This window comes from Pollachius pollachius (genome assembly GCF_949987615.1).
Source record: "Pollachius pollachius genome assembly, chromosome: 7".
NCBI lineage: Eukaryota > Metazoa > Chordata > Actinopteri > Gadiformes > Gadidae > Pollachius > Pollachius pollachius.
In genome coordinates, this window is record NC_136940.1 from 20,356,471 (window position 1) to 20,370,706 (window position 14,236).

Genomic DNA, 14,236 nt, shown 5'->3' on the forward strand with positions numbered 1-14,236 from the left:
AGAACTTGTCATATTTTTTGGGGAGAAATTAAAACTAAAGCAATGAAGCAAACATACAGTCCTCCTCATAATATTGATGCGAGTTTTGATTGGAATGAAATCAATTCTGCCGAAATGTTATTAGACTGATGCATTGTATAAGGATATTAAATTCATCAACATACAATTATTTAACATACAATAAATAACATTTTAAATATAGATTATATTTTCATCAAACCTTTAATGACACTTTTAATATAGCTTTCTCTTGCTTTTTCTAGGTTAGGGTTAGGTTCCTTAGGTTGCCCGTACCTGTTAAAATCATAAACTAAGCAAATAGGATGCAAACTCCTCTGCAAACTGGGCGACAACGCCATTTATTTATAGTCTAGTTTTTCTTCTTTTTTTTCAGTCGGCGCTCTGAAGCCTGTAGGCGAGAGGTAAACTTAAGGGGGAATTCAAAGATGTGCGTTGTCTGTTAGAACCCAGCGTGCCAAGTTATTTCCGAGTCTACCTTAACAAACTGGCCAAAGCGGTCGCCTCCAGCGGGCAGTAAACCGCCGCTGTGCTACGACAGAGGGAGAGGGGCTTGCGGAATGGGGTAAGCGAAAGACACCACGGTATGGGGTACAGTTATTTTCCTCGGCCCGATTGTGTGTAGTGTGCTGCCTCGCACCTGACTACAACATTTATATAGCAGTTGCAACAATAGGGTGAGTGTTTTTTCCCCAAATACCTTTGTCGTATGTGTACGTTGGCAAGTTTTAGCCTATATCCTAGGAAAACAAAAAATGTATTCTATCTAAGTGATTTGCCTATTTTGACTGGACGTCTATTTGATGTTTGTGCACGTACAGTTAGTTATGTTTCCACCCTCGTGTCGCAGTTTCAATGTTGTCAGAGTAGAGGTCACTAAAGCTATGTGAATAATGTCATGAAGTTTGACAGCCTGATGACCAATAGCATGTGCCTCTCAAGTGGAAGTGAAAGACTACACACTCAAAAAAAAAAGTATAGTCTGAGTGGATATATTTATATATTTATTCAGATATATTTTATGAGAAGTATATTACATGATCAAGTATGCCTTGTCACAACGTTGTGTCCTGCCAGATTTGGAGCGATTTGGGGAAATATTTCATTGAAGTTCATTCAATGAGATCTGTTGATTATGTAAAGGACAAAATACAAAAGCCAGTATTGTGTTCCGCAATGGGACCGGCTAATATGAACTGGATACTTTTTAACCCTTTTTCAGATTACAAATGCTAAACGCAATTACAAAACGCTTTTTAGTTGGTATTTAGCAACTTTATTTTCAGTGATTGATTATTTCTCCTCTGACATGGCCAGCTGATGTATGTTGTGAACCTTTTCAGTTAGGACTCTGGTCAAATAATGTAATTGAATCCCCTGATTCTTGCACAACAATATCTATTGTTTCAACTAGGTCTTTGGTGGAAATATAAACTTATCAATCAGATATTAATACACTAGCAATAATCAACCAGTGCCCTTCAACCACGTCTTCAAACTACCTTGCGGCTACGGCTGAGTTCCCTGTTTAACTTCCAAGCTATCTTTCTAGATAACAGTGATGGAATCACACAAGCTGGGAGTGGGCTCCCTGAAGGACGCCCTCTTCATTCTGGAGAGCGGGGAGGTGTACAGAAACCCCACAGAGGTCAAAATGAGTCAGATTGTGCTTCCCTGCCACGCCAACCACTGCGGGGAACTGAGCGTCGGACAGCTGCTGAAATGGATGGATTCCACTGCCTGCCTTTCCGGTAAGCTGGTATCATACACACGAGAACTCGCTACCACTCATTGTTTTAAGGTTGACTGGGAATTCATTAGCCCGGTGCACTTACGCCTTTGGCATTACTTACAAACAAGCACTTGTTCAGCATTGCGCGCTTGGCTGCGTCGTTGTATCGCTGACTGGTCATGGAGGGATTGATTTGCAGTATTTACATGTGAGGCACTGTTGGGTTTGGACCCAGAATGACTCCCTGAGATCAGGAGATGTTTTAATCAGGCATTAACTTCTTTTTTTTTATTTTTATCTCTCCAGCCGAGAGACACGCCGGCTGCTCCTGCATCACTGCGTCCGTGGATGACATCCACTTCGAACATACGATAGGGTAAGACTAGGCTGACCTCACATCCACTTCCAACATACGACAGGGTAAGACTAGGCTGACCTCACATCCACTTCGAACATATGATAGGGTAAGACTAGGCTGACCTCGCATCCACATCAAACATACGATAGGGTAAGACTAGGCTGACCTCACATCCACTTCGAATATTCGATGGGGTGAAGATTACTCAGACTTCACATCCGATTTGTCATAGGTTCTCAATCATCTTTATGTTGTTAATGCGGAGGTAGGTAAGCGATGATAAAAAAAACAACTTAAAAACACAGTCCAAGGACAATTACCAGAACAACTTCTGACCTCATTTTGTCCCAGCCGCATGGGCTTCCGCCACTATTGATACTATCATTGTTGCACACTGTTTACACTAAATAGATACTGTATGCCCCTGTCTCCTCTACAGGGTGGGACAGGTGGTTAATATCATCGCGAAGGTGAATAGAGCCTTCACATCCAGCATGGAGGTGGGTACACAATTATGATTTATTTCCTTAAACCTTAGATTGTCCTTCATTCTATCTAAATTGTCTAAATTGTAGTCGGTACTGTAATGGTCACACTTGACTCCCCCCCCCCCCCCCCCCCCCCCCCCGTTCCAGGTGGGTATTTTGGTGACTTGTGAGGACCTCTACATTGGTAAAGATTGGAAGGTCTGTCACGCCTTCGCCTCGTTTGTTGCAAGGCGCACAGAGATGGGAAAGGTGAGAGAGCAAAGTAACGGACACAAAAGACAGACGCTTCTTTACGTGCTCCTCAGTCTAATTTCACGCACTAAACGTCTATTATTTTCCGCTCTCGCTTGACACGTGTGGCTGTCTGTATGTGTGTGTGTACGCATGTGTGTGTGTGTGTACGTGTGTGTGTGTGTCTGTGTCTGTGTGTGTGTGCGCCAATGTGCTTGGCTTGCTTCTGTGCATGTGTATGTGTGTGCACACCCACAGGTGCAGTTGAAGCAGGTGATCCCTCATACACAGCTGGAGCAGGTGGAGTACAGTCTGGCTGCGGAGCGGCGGAGGATGAGGCTGATTCACGTTGAGATCATTACGGACCTGCTGAGTAACTGCGCGGCACAGCTAGGTAACGGCACCAGAAGCACCGCAGTGCAGACGCCAGCTCTCACAATGCTGCACCTCACTGTGTGCCAGTAACACTCTCCCTCACTCAATCACGGTGGATTTTCTCTTTCTCTCTTTCTTCCCCCTGCCTCCCTTCCCGCCCTTTCTCCCTCCCTCCCTCCAAGCAGGAGAATGCCAGGAGTACAAGGACGCCATTCCAGCAGAGAAGACGCGAGTGGAGAGTGTGGAGCTGGTGTTACCCCCCCATGCCAACCACCAAGTCAGCACCTTCGGGGGCCAGATCATGGCCTGGATGGAGAACGTGGCTACCATTGCTGCCAGGTGGGTCGGCGCCGAACACCATTTGCATTACTGGAATATCGAGGTACGGGGAAACAAAAGAGTGAGTTCAAGTTCTTACTGCTGTTCTACCTCTGTGTTCCTCCAGCCGGCTCTGCAATGCTCACCCAACGTTGAGGTCCATAGACATGTTTCATTTCCGTGGTCCTTCTCACATCGGCGACCGTTTGGTACTGAAAGCGATCGTCAATAACTCCTTCAAGACCAGGTGAGTACACAACAATGCACTACAACAATGAAAACGACCAAACAAACAACTGTATGCACATAACCCATAGACGTTATATCTGAATTGATCCTAGCCCATTGTTTCGATGTTAAACTTGGATGTATGTGCCTGTTTTGTACTTTTTCGCATCCACCTAGTATGGAGGTGGGGGTGTGTGCAGAGGCCTATAAAGGTGGAGAACCTCTCCGTCATATAAACAGCGCTTTTATGACCTTTGAGGTGCTGGATGGCGATAGGAAACCTTGTATGTTGCCACGGATAAGACCTGAACCTGTGGTGAGTTGGGAAAATAGCCGCTATATCTAGCCATTTTTCAATGCAATAAGTTATTTATTAAGAAAACTTGACATTCGTAACACTTTACATACATGGCAACGACATCAACAGTTGTTATAGTTTAGTGAATTCTGGATAACAACTCCAATTCTTCGTAAATCTCTTACAGGATGGGAAAAGGCGCTACCAAGAGGCATTGGCAAGAAAGAAGATTCGCTTGGATAGGTAACTTCACATATTACTATCTCCTCACTCGAGATGAGTCATGTGAACGCTCATGATCGAATGTGTTAGTTCCTCTATTTTCTTTTAATGTAGTTTTAACCGTTTCCTTTTTTTGTTTTGTTTAAGGAAATACATAATCACCTCCAAGCAAACACAAGTGCCCTTATCCGTTCCCTGGGACCAAAGTAACCAGGTATTGCCATTTCACGTTGCTAACACAAGCTCTGTAACATTTTGCTATTTTGCATGTCAAACAATTGAGCTTTCATTAAAATCATGGTTTCTTTGCGCCCCAGATGTACCTGAGCTTAAACAACGTATCGGCGCTGAAGATAATGGTCGCAAAAAAAAACTGGGTGTTGACCTCCGAGAAGAATAAGGTGACAGGTGACACTGAGCTGATAGGGATAGGGAGGTGATACGCTCACCTCTGTCCCCATGACAATGATCAACATACCTCTGTGACTTGATTAGATCATTGTCTTATACTAATACGTAGTTGTAAAGGGCATGGCCGACAAACTATTCATCCCTGATCAATCTTCCATCTTATGGAATGTTTGTGGTTTTGATTTTATCATCAGAGGCTTAACAAGTGTCGGTCAGCACCAGTGGTTTACGTTCTAATGCTCATGTTGTGACGTTCCAGGTCAGTCTGTACACTTTGGAAGAGAACCAGGTGCTGTGTTTTAAGGTGGAGATGAAGGTCAACATCCCAGCAGATCAGACCTTCCACCTGCTGTCGGATCTGAGGAAGAGGATGGAGTGGGACAGGCACTACGAGTGAGTCTGTCACAGCAAGTTTTTGTAAATATTTAAGTGTCCCACGACAACTCAAAATAACAGTTAAATAATGCTTGAATTGTTTCAACTTTAAACTAAATTTATAATATATTATGACAGTGAATATAAGTATTATAAATATAACATCCAGGGAATGTCATAATATTATCGACATGACACTACGTGGCTTTGGAAAACACAAAACGGTGAATAAATCGAAATACATTGGTGATTACACGATACTGTTAAATTCACTGTAAAGCATCGTTTCACATCTCAATGTGTCCCACTATGTTGACAACAGGAAGTGTGAGGTGGTCCTCCAAGCAGATGAGGAAGATACTATCTATCGTGTGGCCTCGCCATCGATCACTAAAGGGGGAAAAGGTCAAGATTTCATCATGTTGGCCTCAAGGAGGCAGCCATGCGATGCCAGGTATTCCCGAACTGCTTTTAACCTGTCTTGCTACAAGCAGATGGATATTTCGAGATATTTATTGTTTATTGTTGATATGTTATTGTAGCCATGTTTTTGCCTTTTATTAATCCACTTTTACACCTTATTCTTTTATACTTGTCCCTTTTTGAAGAGTGCGCTATAAATACATTCCTGATGCAGTGCTGACATTTTGCCTCCCAACATAGGGACCCATATCTCATTGCTGTGCGCTCAGTCACCCTGCCCACCCATCCCCCCACTGACGACTACACCAGGGGAGAGGTGCTCTGTGCTGGCTTCTGTATCTGGGAAGAGTCCAGTTCAGTCACCAAGGTGGGCCAAATGACGAGGCGACTTTCTATTATTATGCCTGATTCCTACTCTTTTTCCACATTGCCTGCCATGAGCCCACCCAACCCACATCATATAACTGCTGTTGTCTTACACAGATCAGAAAAATGTCTTCTATTGTGGACCATTCCTTTGTTGGTACATTTGAAAAAATAGCCGTAGAGGAAGTAGTCTTTAGAATGTAAATGTAGAGTTGTATCCAATAGAGAAAACTAGCTTCAACCATTATTTCCCTGTGTGCTTGGTTTGGTTCCAGATCACCTACTACAACCAGGCCAGCCCTGGGGTCCTCCCCTACATCTCCAGAGACATTGTTGGGCTTTCCTCCAGCTACTACTGCATCTTCTCCGCCTGCAGTGACTTCCTGAAAGCGAACAAGAACTGCCTAGGAGCTCCACCAGCTGCTGCTCCATAAAAGAAAATGCTGCTGGTGGAACCCTTTTCTTCTGTCGCTCCCTCGCTCACTCCCTCTCCTTTCAAGTAGGAAACGCTGCATTATAAGGAAGGAGGGTTAATGTTGGGTGTCCGTACCGTTCTTTGGGAACATAGATGATCTAATGTGACCTTTTAACCTTCCAATCTTGCACTAAGCTTGAGATCTTACAAAGGGCGATGATGGCTTTTAACATAGCAGGTCAACTCTATTTAGGCCCCGTCCACACGGAGCCGATTTTTTGGTGAAACCGCATAAGTCTTGTGCATTTCGGCCGACCGACAAGACGGAGCCGGCGAATCCGTGTGACGGGGCCTTAGCCAATGATCTGGAGGGGCTTGCTTCATTGTTGAAATGACCCATATAATGCTGTACAAATGCAGGCGAGAACAGAATGTGCTATTGCCTCCAAAAGCTTATTGTTGTGAGGCAATAGCTTTTCGTACTCAAACCAGGAGCTTTGAGTCCTTTTGGACTCAAAGCTCCTTATGTTTTATTAGAACCAAACTTCCATGATGTGCAATATTAATCCACAAATCGTTACACAATATGTTGGTAGTATATCAGTAATTATGCCTAGTGTACGAAGAGTAATATAAACAAAATTCATGACTTTCAGATTGGCATGTGGCCTCATTTTATTTGCATTGCGTTACATTTACTCGAGTTTATAGGTGTGAACTAAAAGTATTTTTTAACCTACTGTTTTTCTACCTCGACTAATGTTTGAACCTATCTGATCAATGTGTTTAGGTGTTCATGTAAATGATTGTGATCACTGTGTGCAATTTTAGATCTTCATATTTGCGAGAACAATCAATGGGAAAGGCAAATTGCCATCATTCTAATAAAGTGTATAGACGTTAACTTATTATCTTTTGTCTCTTGAATTCCCTTTACATTCATAGCAGTGCACTGCATTTTTCTACTCAACAATATCTACAACAAAAGGCGTTTGATGGGCTGGTAGCAGTGGTTACAGATGTGTTCCTGCAGGATAGAGGAACAGTCTAGTTGTTTAAACGTGTTTAATTGCAGAACCTCCACTCGAGCCCCGCTCGCAGAACAGAACCGGTACTGGGTTTGATACCCAAGACCTGCAGTCTACCTGTAGGCATCCCTGAGCTAGAGGCCTTACCCCTACCAGCTCCTTAATATCCTGCATTTTAATTCACCTTTACTAGCTTTGGATAATAGCACTCAAGTGGTTCAAAATAGTAATATGCCTAATTAAGGTCATATTTGAGTCTTGGCAACAAAAGGCAATGTGTCAAAAACTACAATAACTTATTGAAATAATAAACAAATGATTTGATTGTGTTATAGCTTTCATTGCTCTTGTTGACCTGCGTGGTAATCCACTCACGCACATGCCAAACTGACGGTTCTCATGGTGCGTCTTCTGGGAGTACCTGGACAGGTATCTGTTTAGGTTCCGGGGACCCCGGTTTCCCCCTGGACCTGACTACTCTCTTGCTCGTCGTTTGTCTGAGGGCGAGTGCTTTCTGCTGGGCGCTGTATTTGTCCATGATCTTGGACACCGAGGCTAGCCGCCAGCTGAACTCCCTCTCCATCTCCCGCTCTAAGGCCGCTCTCTTCTTCTCCTCAAGGAAGGCGAAGTGCCTCAACCTTGCGTCCTCCACCTCCCTGTCCAGGCTGACCCTCTTCTGCTTAACGGCGGCCTCCATCAGAGCCCGTTCCCGCCTCCCCTGCCCCACCGCCTCCATCCGTTTGCTCTCTATGAAGCTTTGCCGTGCGGTTTTGGCGCCTTGCCTCCACTCTAAGGATCGGGTCACCCGCTCTGTCTTTAGCTTCATGATCTCAGCTCTGGTCTCCAGTAGTTTTCCGCAATCTATCTCAACCTCGTTGAGAACTCCCTGAGGGCAGAACATCCATCTTTTCTCACTGGCGTCCATATGTACGCCCGCGCAGAAGCCAACGTGTTGCATGGAGGGTCTGGATTGGTCCTCTCGCCGGGAGTGGACGTTCTGAACAGCGTGGTGGGGGGCTTGGCTCTCCCGGTGCCGGACGGGGGGCACGTCTCTGGGAGGGTGGACGTTGAGCAACGCGACCTTGAAGCAGTGCATAGGAAACGACAACACCTTGGGAACCTCTTTAGGTTTTCTTCCTGCCGAGTCAACCCAAAGAGAATTGAGAATTGAGTGAACCTGGTTGAAGTTGAAAAACTCTCTCAATGGTGTACTACTTAAATGTGTCACCTCGGACAGTTTCAGGGCTTCCAGAAGGTTCATTTCTTCGGTTTTCCGTTGTGTTTGGCAGAGGATTATTTTTGATCTTGGCCTCCACTGGTAATTCTATTTGTGAAACCTGTTGGAAAACATAGTAGCTACCGTCAGCCAATGAAATGTGTCCTGGATAGGAGTAAATGATCAACAATGGGCAAGGATAATGACGTACTATCTTCTGAACTGTGGAACATTAGACGTAGTTACCTCTAGATTGCCTTGTAGAAGTTTACTCAAGTTCAAAGTTATTCTTCTGGGTTTCACACTGTGATTATTGAGCCTCTGAAACACAATGCCATTTTAGCTGCAAATTATCTCATACATATTTTTGCCTGTGCCATTATTAAACTATTAGAATATACCATAATATAATACATTGGAATAGCTTAATAGTGTCAATGGACATAAAGATCATTAAAAATATATTTTCATCCAATTCAAATAAACTTTGTTGTCTCATTCATGACAACAAAGTGGGCTTCCTCTTGGCTGTAAAATGACCTTTAAGCAAAACATGTGACTCACTGCTTCTTCGTGGTAAACATAAGGAGACCAGTATTGGGCAGATCAGGCTGTTATAAATACGCAGACATTTATTTACTTTGTTGTCTAGTACAGACCTGCATTCCCTCTTCGTCCAAACACTCACTGACCCAGCTATGCTGAGTGGTTTGTTCAGCTGCGGAATCCAATGTAGCATGGGGGCTTTTCCTCTGTTTAGGCCGAGGTGCTGCTTTGACTAGTCTGGATATTCAACAGGCAGTATTACAGTAATGAGGAGATGGATTTGATAACATCAACAATCGTTTATTCAATTTCTTAGACAATTTCTAAACTCACCCAAGCCTTTTTCTTGTCAAGTGACCTCTAATCCAACGTTGGATGATGAGAATGGGGCAATATGTTGCCTGAATCCTGTGAATCTCCGAAAGGATTTTGTGTGTTGACTTAATTTCGCCCTGATATTGGTCCTGTGTGTAAAAACACAAATCAATTCATTCAAAAACGCACATTCTCCTACTTAGTAACTAATCAGGGCACAGCTCTCAATAGTTCCAATATTAGCATTTAAAGTAATACGTTAACGAACGGCAAAGACAAACCAGTGGCACTGATGGACTACTAAGGTTTACTAAAAGGTTTGGGCTGAAGGCTTTGAACTTTGGGGGGAAGTGGAGACTGGCCAGCTCCTGGTCTGAGATCACGTGGCGGTCCAAGGCCCTCAGTGACAATATGCTGTAGACCACAGTGCATCTGTAGTCCCCCTTCAGACTGAATGGGGTGTCGTAGAGGGTCAGCCCAGTGAGCTTTGGGCAGCCAGCCAATCCCTTGGTGTTCTGTATTGTCTCCATGTGGTTGTCATGGAGATTAAGAAGCTGCAGCTGTCCCAGCTTTGCCCAAAACAATGCATCTGGTAGTTGGACAATCTGGGAGGAAAAATAAGTGTTTTTATAAGCCATCATAACTGTTACAAATATAGAGGTATGCCATAACAGAGAGAGTGGTCTATAGGCTGGTCTATGTTGCATGTCAAACCCCTTGAGACTGTACAAAATTGTCTTGACTGAGATTTTAGCACTTGTACAAATATTAGTATATATTTTAGATGTACTATAACAATAGGCCTATGGGAAATAGTGCTAAATGAACTGACCTGGTTTCCTTTGAGGTCCAATTTCACCAAAAGTGCACATTCTGCGAGAGCATCTATTGCTGTAATAAAATTGTCGGGCAAAGAGCAGATCCTAAGTGATTGAAATAATCCCAAATCCTTCACATCTTCCAGGAGCAAGTGGCCCAGGCTGGCCATCAGAATGTCTTGAGGACCCGCAGCTGAGACCTCGCTGTGGAAACCGTGCCCATGGCCAAGTACCAGGGACTCAGTGCAAGACAGGAGCGCTTTCTGGACAACATCCATGCTCTGAATGATAATAATAAATCAACAAAAAACTCTGCACCTTGAGTGATCGAGCGTGTGCTTTTGGTGTTGCCATGGCGACACCACACACTACTCCCTTTCAGTCTCGTTAACACTTTCAAACAAACACGCACACGATTTGTTCTCAATTAATGTTGTATCGTCGTCATGTTTTATTATTATTATTAGACCTAAATTTCCATCCATATAGGTAACAACAAACATGGTTTAAACAATAAGCCTGTAAGATGGTAGCTACCTGATGGTTTATATAAATAAAATAAAGAGTAGATAGTTCAGCTTGTACACAGCTGGTTTATAAAACGTTCGGGTGTAGTTGATGTATTCTGTGCGCCCAATACTAGATGCAGTGTCAACAATGAACCACGTGATCACACCCGGATGTAGAGCGCTATCCGGCGAACGTAAAAAAGAGAAACTGCATTTCCCTGAGTGCTAAACACGTTTTGCATATAATTTAATACAATGAATGACCAGGGCAAACATTTACAACATGCAACGCGGGAAAAGCTAAGAAAATTCAATGCTTTGCGTGGTAAGATTGACGAAAAGCTAGTACAATAATACAATAGTGTTAACTGGTGCCTGGTTTGAGCTGCATATTTCATAATGCACTTTCATATTGCATATCCATATTCATTTTTTTGTGAACTTATTACAAACAGCTTTATGTATGAAATACAGGTGAAGAGGTACAACCTGGTGATTTTTGGGATCTGGTGATTGTGACCGCTGTCGATGAGAGCCAAAGAGTCGCGTACGAACTTCAGATCAGAGACAAAATAGCCAGAAAAGAACTTCCTCTAGGGGTCGAGTATAAAGTTTTCTCAGACCCACCTGGTACCAAAATAGGTGAGTCCTCGACCTTATGCGTTGTCGCCTTGTACTGTAGTGTACTTTCAAAGGATACCACTGTGCACAAGTAATATGTTTTTGCTTTCAAGGGAATGGAGGCTCAACCCTTCATGTATTGCAACGGCTGGACAGCATCTATGGGAAGGCACTTGGCAAATTCAGGGTTATCCTGATCCATGCAGGTTAGAAAAGCTAAATTAAGGCAGTGTTTATTACAGTCACATTACTCATTAACCAAGTGAAATCAATGCTTATTACTGTGTGTAATTATGTGTATCACAACATTGCGTTGGTAGTATAATTATATTTTGTCCCGTAATGTACGTTTTGTAAGTCATCAAAAGGAAAACATTAGTCACTGGCAAAAACGTAAGGCTTCTGGTGCTTAAAAAATAAAAAGAGGAAAAGCAGATCTTGAATCATCATCTCAAATTCAATGCAAATGTATTCCAAAGTACAGGTTGTAACTCATAAAAGAAACTATTACAATTTGCTCAGTGAAATTTGCCATTTGGATATCTCTGCCAATATGACCCGTGGCTATTTTCTTAAACCTTGCCTCTTGTTCCAGGAGGGTTCAGCCAGCGGTTGCCGAACGCCAGTGCTCTGGGGAAGATTTTCACCGCCCTGCCTCTGTGTGAGCCTCTCTACCAGATGTTAGAACTCAAGCTGGCCATGTACGTCGATTTCCCCTTGCAAATGCGCCCTGGCATTCTGGTGACGTGTGCGGACGACATAGAGATCTACAGTATCTCTGAAGACGACAGTGTACGGTTCGACAAGCCTGGCTTCACTGCTCTAGCCCATCCCTCCCCGCTCTCTATCGGAACCACCCATGGGGTGTTTGTGTTGGGGAGCGATGACAAACACGCTCGCAAGGAAATGGAATATGTTTCCTGCCTTCAGTTCCTGCACAAGCCGAGCATCGCGAAAATGCAAGACACGGGTGCCGTTTGTAAAAAGCGCGGAGATTGTATTTCTTTGACTGACAATCAATTTGTCTACACGGACAGCACTTACTATGTGTGCTACACCACTGCACTGCTCCTTCTCTCCCTGCTAAAAGACATCACGCCGCTGAGGTGCGAGGTCGACGCCTATGGGGACTTCCTCCAAGCCCTCGGCCCCAAAGCCACCGACGCGTACACTCACGATGGCGCAAACGTCCACAAGCGTGAGGAGAGCCTTGTGGAGGTGCGGCAGAAGATCTTCCGTCGCCTCAGTGGAACTCCGCTGAACGTCATCCTCCTCAACAACTCCAAGTTCTATCACATCGGCTCCACTGCCGAGTACCTCTTCCACCTCACCGAGGACCCGGCGCTGAGGACTGAGCTGGGCCTGGTCGCCTCCGCCTTCAGCGCCCATCAGGCTGACGGGCCTCCGGAGAGCACCGGCGCCGTCTCCTGTGTGATGCACAGCACCCTGGAGCCCAGTTGTTCTGTAGCCCAGAAGACAGTGTTGGAGTACTGCAGACTGGAGGCAAGGGTAACCGTAGGAACAGGCTCCATCCTCAGCGGTTGCTGGGTGGACCAGGGCCTCTGTGTGCCCGCTGAGGTCTTCATGCACTCGCTGTGTGTGACTGTCAACCCCCACCAGCCGGAGGCCCAACCCGGGTTTGTCACTGTATGCTTCGGTATCCATGACGACCTGAAGCGGAGCGTGCAGTCCCCAGCGTACGTGGAGGAGCTGATGTTTCTGGGGTTAAGCCTGACGAAGTGTCTCTCCCATTGGGGGATGGGTGAGGAAGTCCTGAAGTTCTCTGGGGATTGTAGCTTATGGAATGTCTGCCTGTTCCCTGTGTGCTCTGACCTGCAGAGTTCTTTCTCCATGACTTTGGACCTGCTGCAGGCGGTTCTGAAGGGCTCCACCTTTACCGTACCAAGCACCACCAAGCTTATGTCAATGCATCAGGCGCTACAGCTGAAGAACCTCGAGGAGATGTTGACGTTTCGGAAGGAGCTGTACAATGACATTAAGCAGATGAGATCTATCCACTGATGGACAGAGTGTATTTATGATTACGTACACAATCCAATTGTAGACATTAAGATTGTGTTTATTTGTAAATTCCATATTGACATCTCGACAATTATAACATTAATAATATTTTCAATTACTACGAAATTATGAATGACAATTTTTTTCTCTTATGTTGAAGTAATTTATTTCTATCCTTCAAATTAGCAAATGCAAATAGTTACTATGCAAACAGCTTGATGAGCAATCCGATACGCTATGAATGTGTTTTCTGAATTCATGATTAAGTAACTTATAGGACACCTTTATCCGAAAGTTGGGTTTTTAGAGATAAGTCATTAAGGAGCAGGCTGGGGTTCTGCACTTTGCTCAGGGACTGCATGCAGGTAAACCGCACACAATGGGATTCAAACCCATAATCTTTCACCTTGGATTTAAACCCCCAACAACGGTTATCTTTTAATAATGTTTTCTATGCCTCCATCTGTACACTATATTGAATCAAAATGTTTGCTTTTATAAATGTATTTTTTTTTATAAATGTGTGTATTTTACGGACATTCTACTATTTTTGTTTTTGTCATTGTTACAAATAATAATAAACATCAATGGAAAAGCTACTTTGCTAGCCACTTTACCTTCTGCCTATCGTACAGCCCTGAGGTATATTTAAGTATGTACGATGTAATAATACAAATACATGGCTCTTGTACATGGACCCAGATTACTTATTAATACATGGGCACTGTTTCAAATGGGGGGTCAGTTGGTGTTGTGTGGCATGACACTCAAAAGAGGGTTATTTTTAGCTCAAACTGATCCCCTTTATCTGGCCCTATAGCAATTGTGTTAGAGAGTAGGATTGTGTTACTGCTTTCCTTTAGCTCACCCGAACAGCACTACAAAGACTCTCAGAGAGAAACA

General features: G+C 44.0%; 2 protein-coding genes across 4 annotated transcripts; both read left to right on the forward strand.

Moving 5' to 3' along the window:
- The first annotated feature begins 503 nt into the window (after positions 1 to 503).
- Positions 504 to 7,142, forward strand: acot11b (acyl-CoA thioesterase 11b). Of its 3 annotated transcripts, none has more exons than XM_079740279.1 (16): positions 504 to 583; positions 1,571 to 1,769; positions 2,057 to 2,126; positions 2,548 to 2,608; positions 2,744 to 2,845; positions 3,086 to 3,221; positions 3,385 to 3,541; positions 3,648 to 3,767; positions 3,926 to 4,064; positions 4,234 to 4,289; positions 4,416 to 4,482; positions 4,586 to 4,669; positions 4,939 to 5,072; positions 5,377 to 5,508; positions 5,718 to 5,844; positions 6,119 to 7,142. In XM_079740279.1, exons 2-16 carry the CDS (start codon positions 1,580 to 1,582, stop codon positions 6,275 to 6,277), a joined length of 1,734 nt encoding a protein of 577 aa, XP_079596405.1. In that variant the 5' UTR covers positions 504 to 583; positions 1,571 to 1,579; the 3' UTR covers positions 6,278 to 7,142. The 3 variants fall into 3 exon arrangements, with proteins under 3 accessions (XP_079596405.1, XP_079596404.1, XP_079596406.1); XM_079740278.1 differs by having other exon boundaries at positions 554 to 695; XM_079740280.1 differs by having other exon boundaries at positions 554 to 695; positions 3,388 to 3,541.
- Positions 7,143 to 10,877: 3,735 nt separating this feature from the next.
- On the forward strand, positions 10,878 to 13,852 carry fpgt (fucose-1-phosphate guanylyltransferase). Its single transcript, XM_079739175.1, has 4 exons — positions 10,878 to 11,015; positions 11,165 to 11,332; positions 11,425 to 11,517; positions 11,907 to 13,852. The coding sequence occupies exons 1-4, from the start codon at positions 10,946 to 10,948 to the stop codon at positions 13,331 to 13,333; spliced, it is 1,758 nt and encodes a 585-aa protein (XP_079595301.1). The 5' UTR covers positions 10,878 to 10,945; the 3' UTR covers positions 13,334 to 13,852.
- Positions 13,853 to 14,236: the final 384 nt, after the last annotated feature.

Bases quoted from the DNA above. Each gene is read 5' to 3' on its own strand.
- acot11b (XM_079740279.1), top strand. From the start codon at position 1,580: ATGGAATCACACAAGCTGGGAGTGGGCTCCCTGAAGGACGCCCTCTTC. The intron at 1,770-2,056 runs GTAAGCTGGTAT...TTATCTCTCCAG, and splicing joins TTCCACTGCCTGCCTTTCCG to CCGAGAGACACGCCGGCTGC. The intron at 4,670-4,938 runs GTGACAGGTGAC...GTGACGTTCCAG, and splicing joins TGACCTCCGAGAAGAATAAG to GTCAGTCTGTACACTTTGGA.
- fpgt (XM_079739175.1), top strand. From the start codon at position 10,946: ATGAATGACCAGGGCAAACATTTACAACATGCAACGCGGGAAAAGCTA. The intron at 11,016-11,164 runs GTAAGATTGACG...TATGAAATACAG, and splicing joins AAAATTCAATGCTTTGCGTG to GTGAAGAGGTACAACCTGGT. The intron at 11,518-11,906 runs GTTAGAAAAGCT...CTCTTGTTCCAG, and splicing joins GGTTATCCTGATCCATGCAG to GAGGGTTCAGCCAGCGGTTG.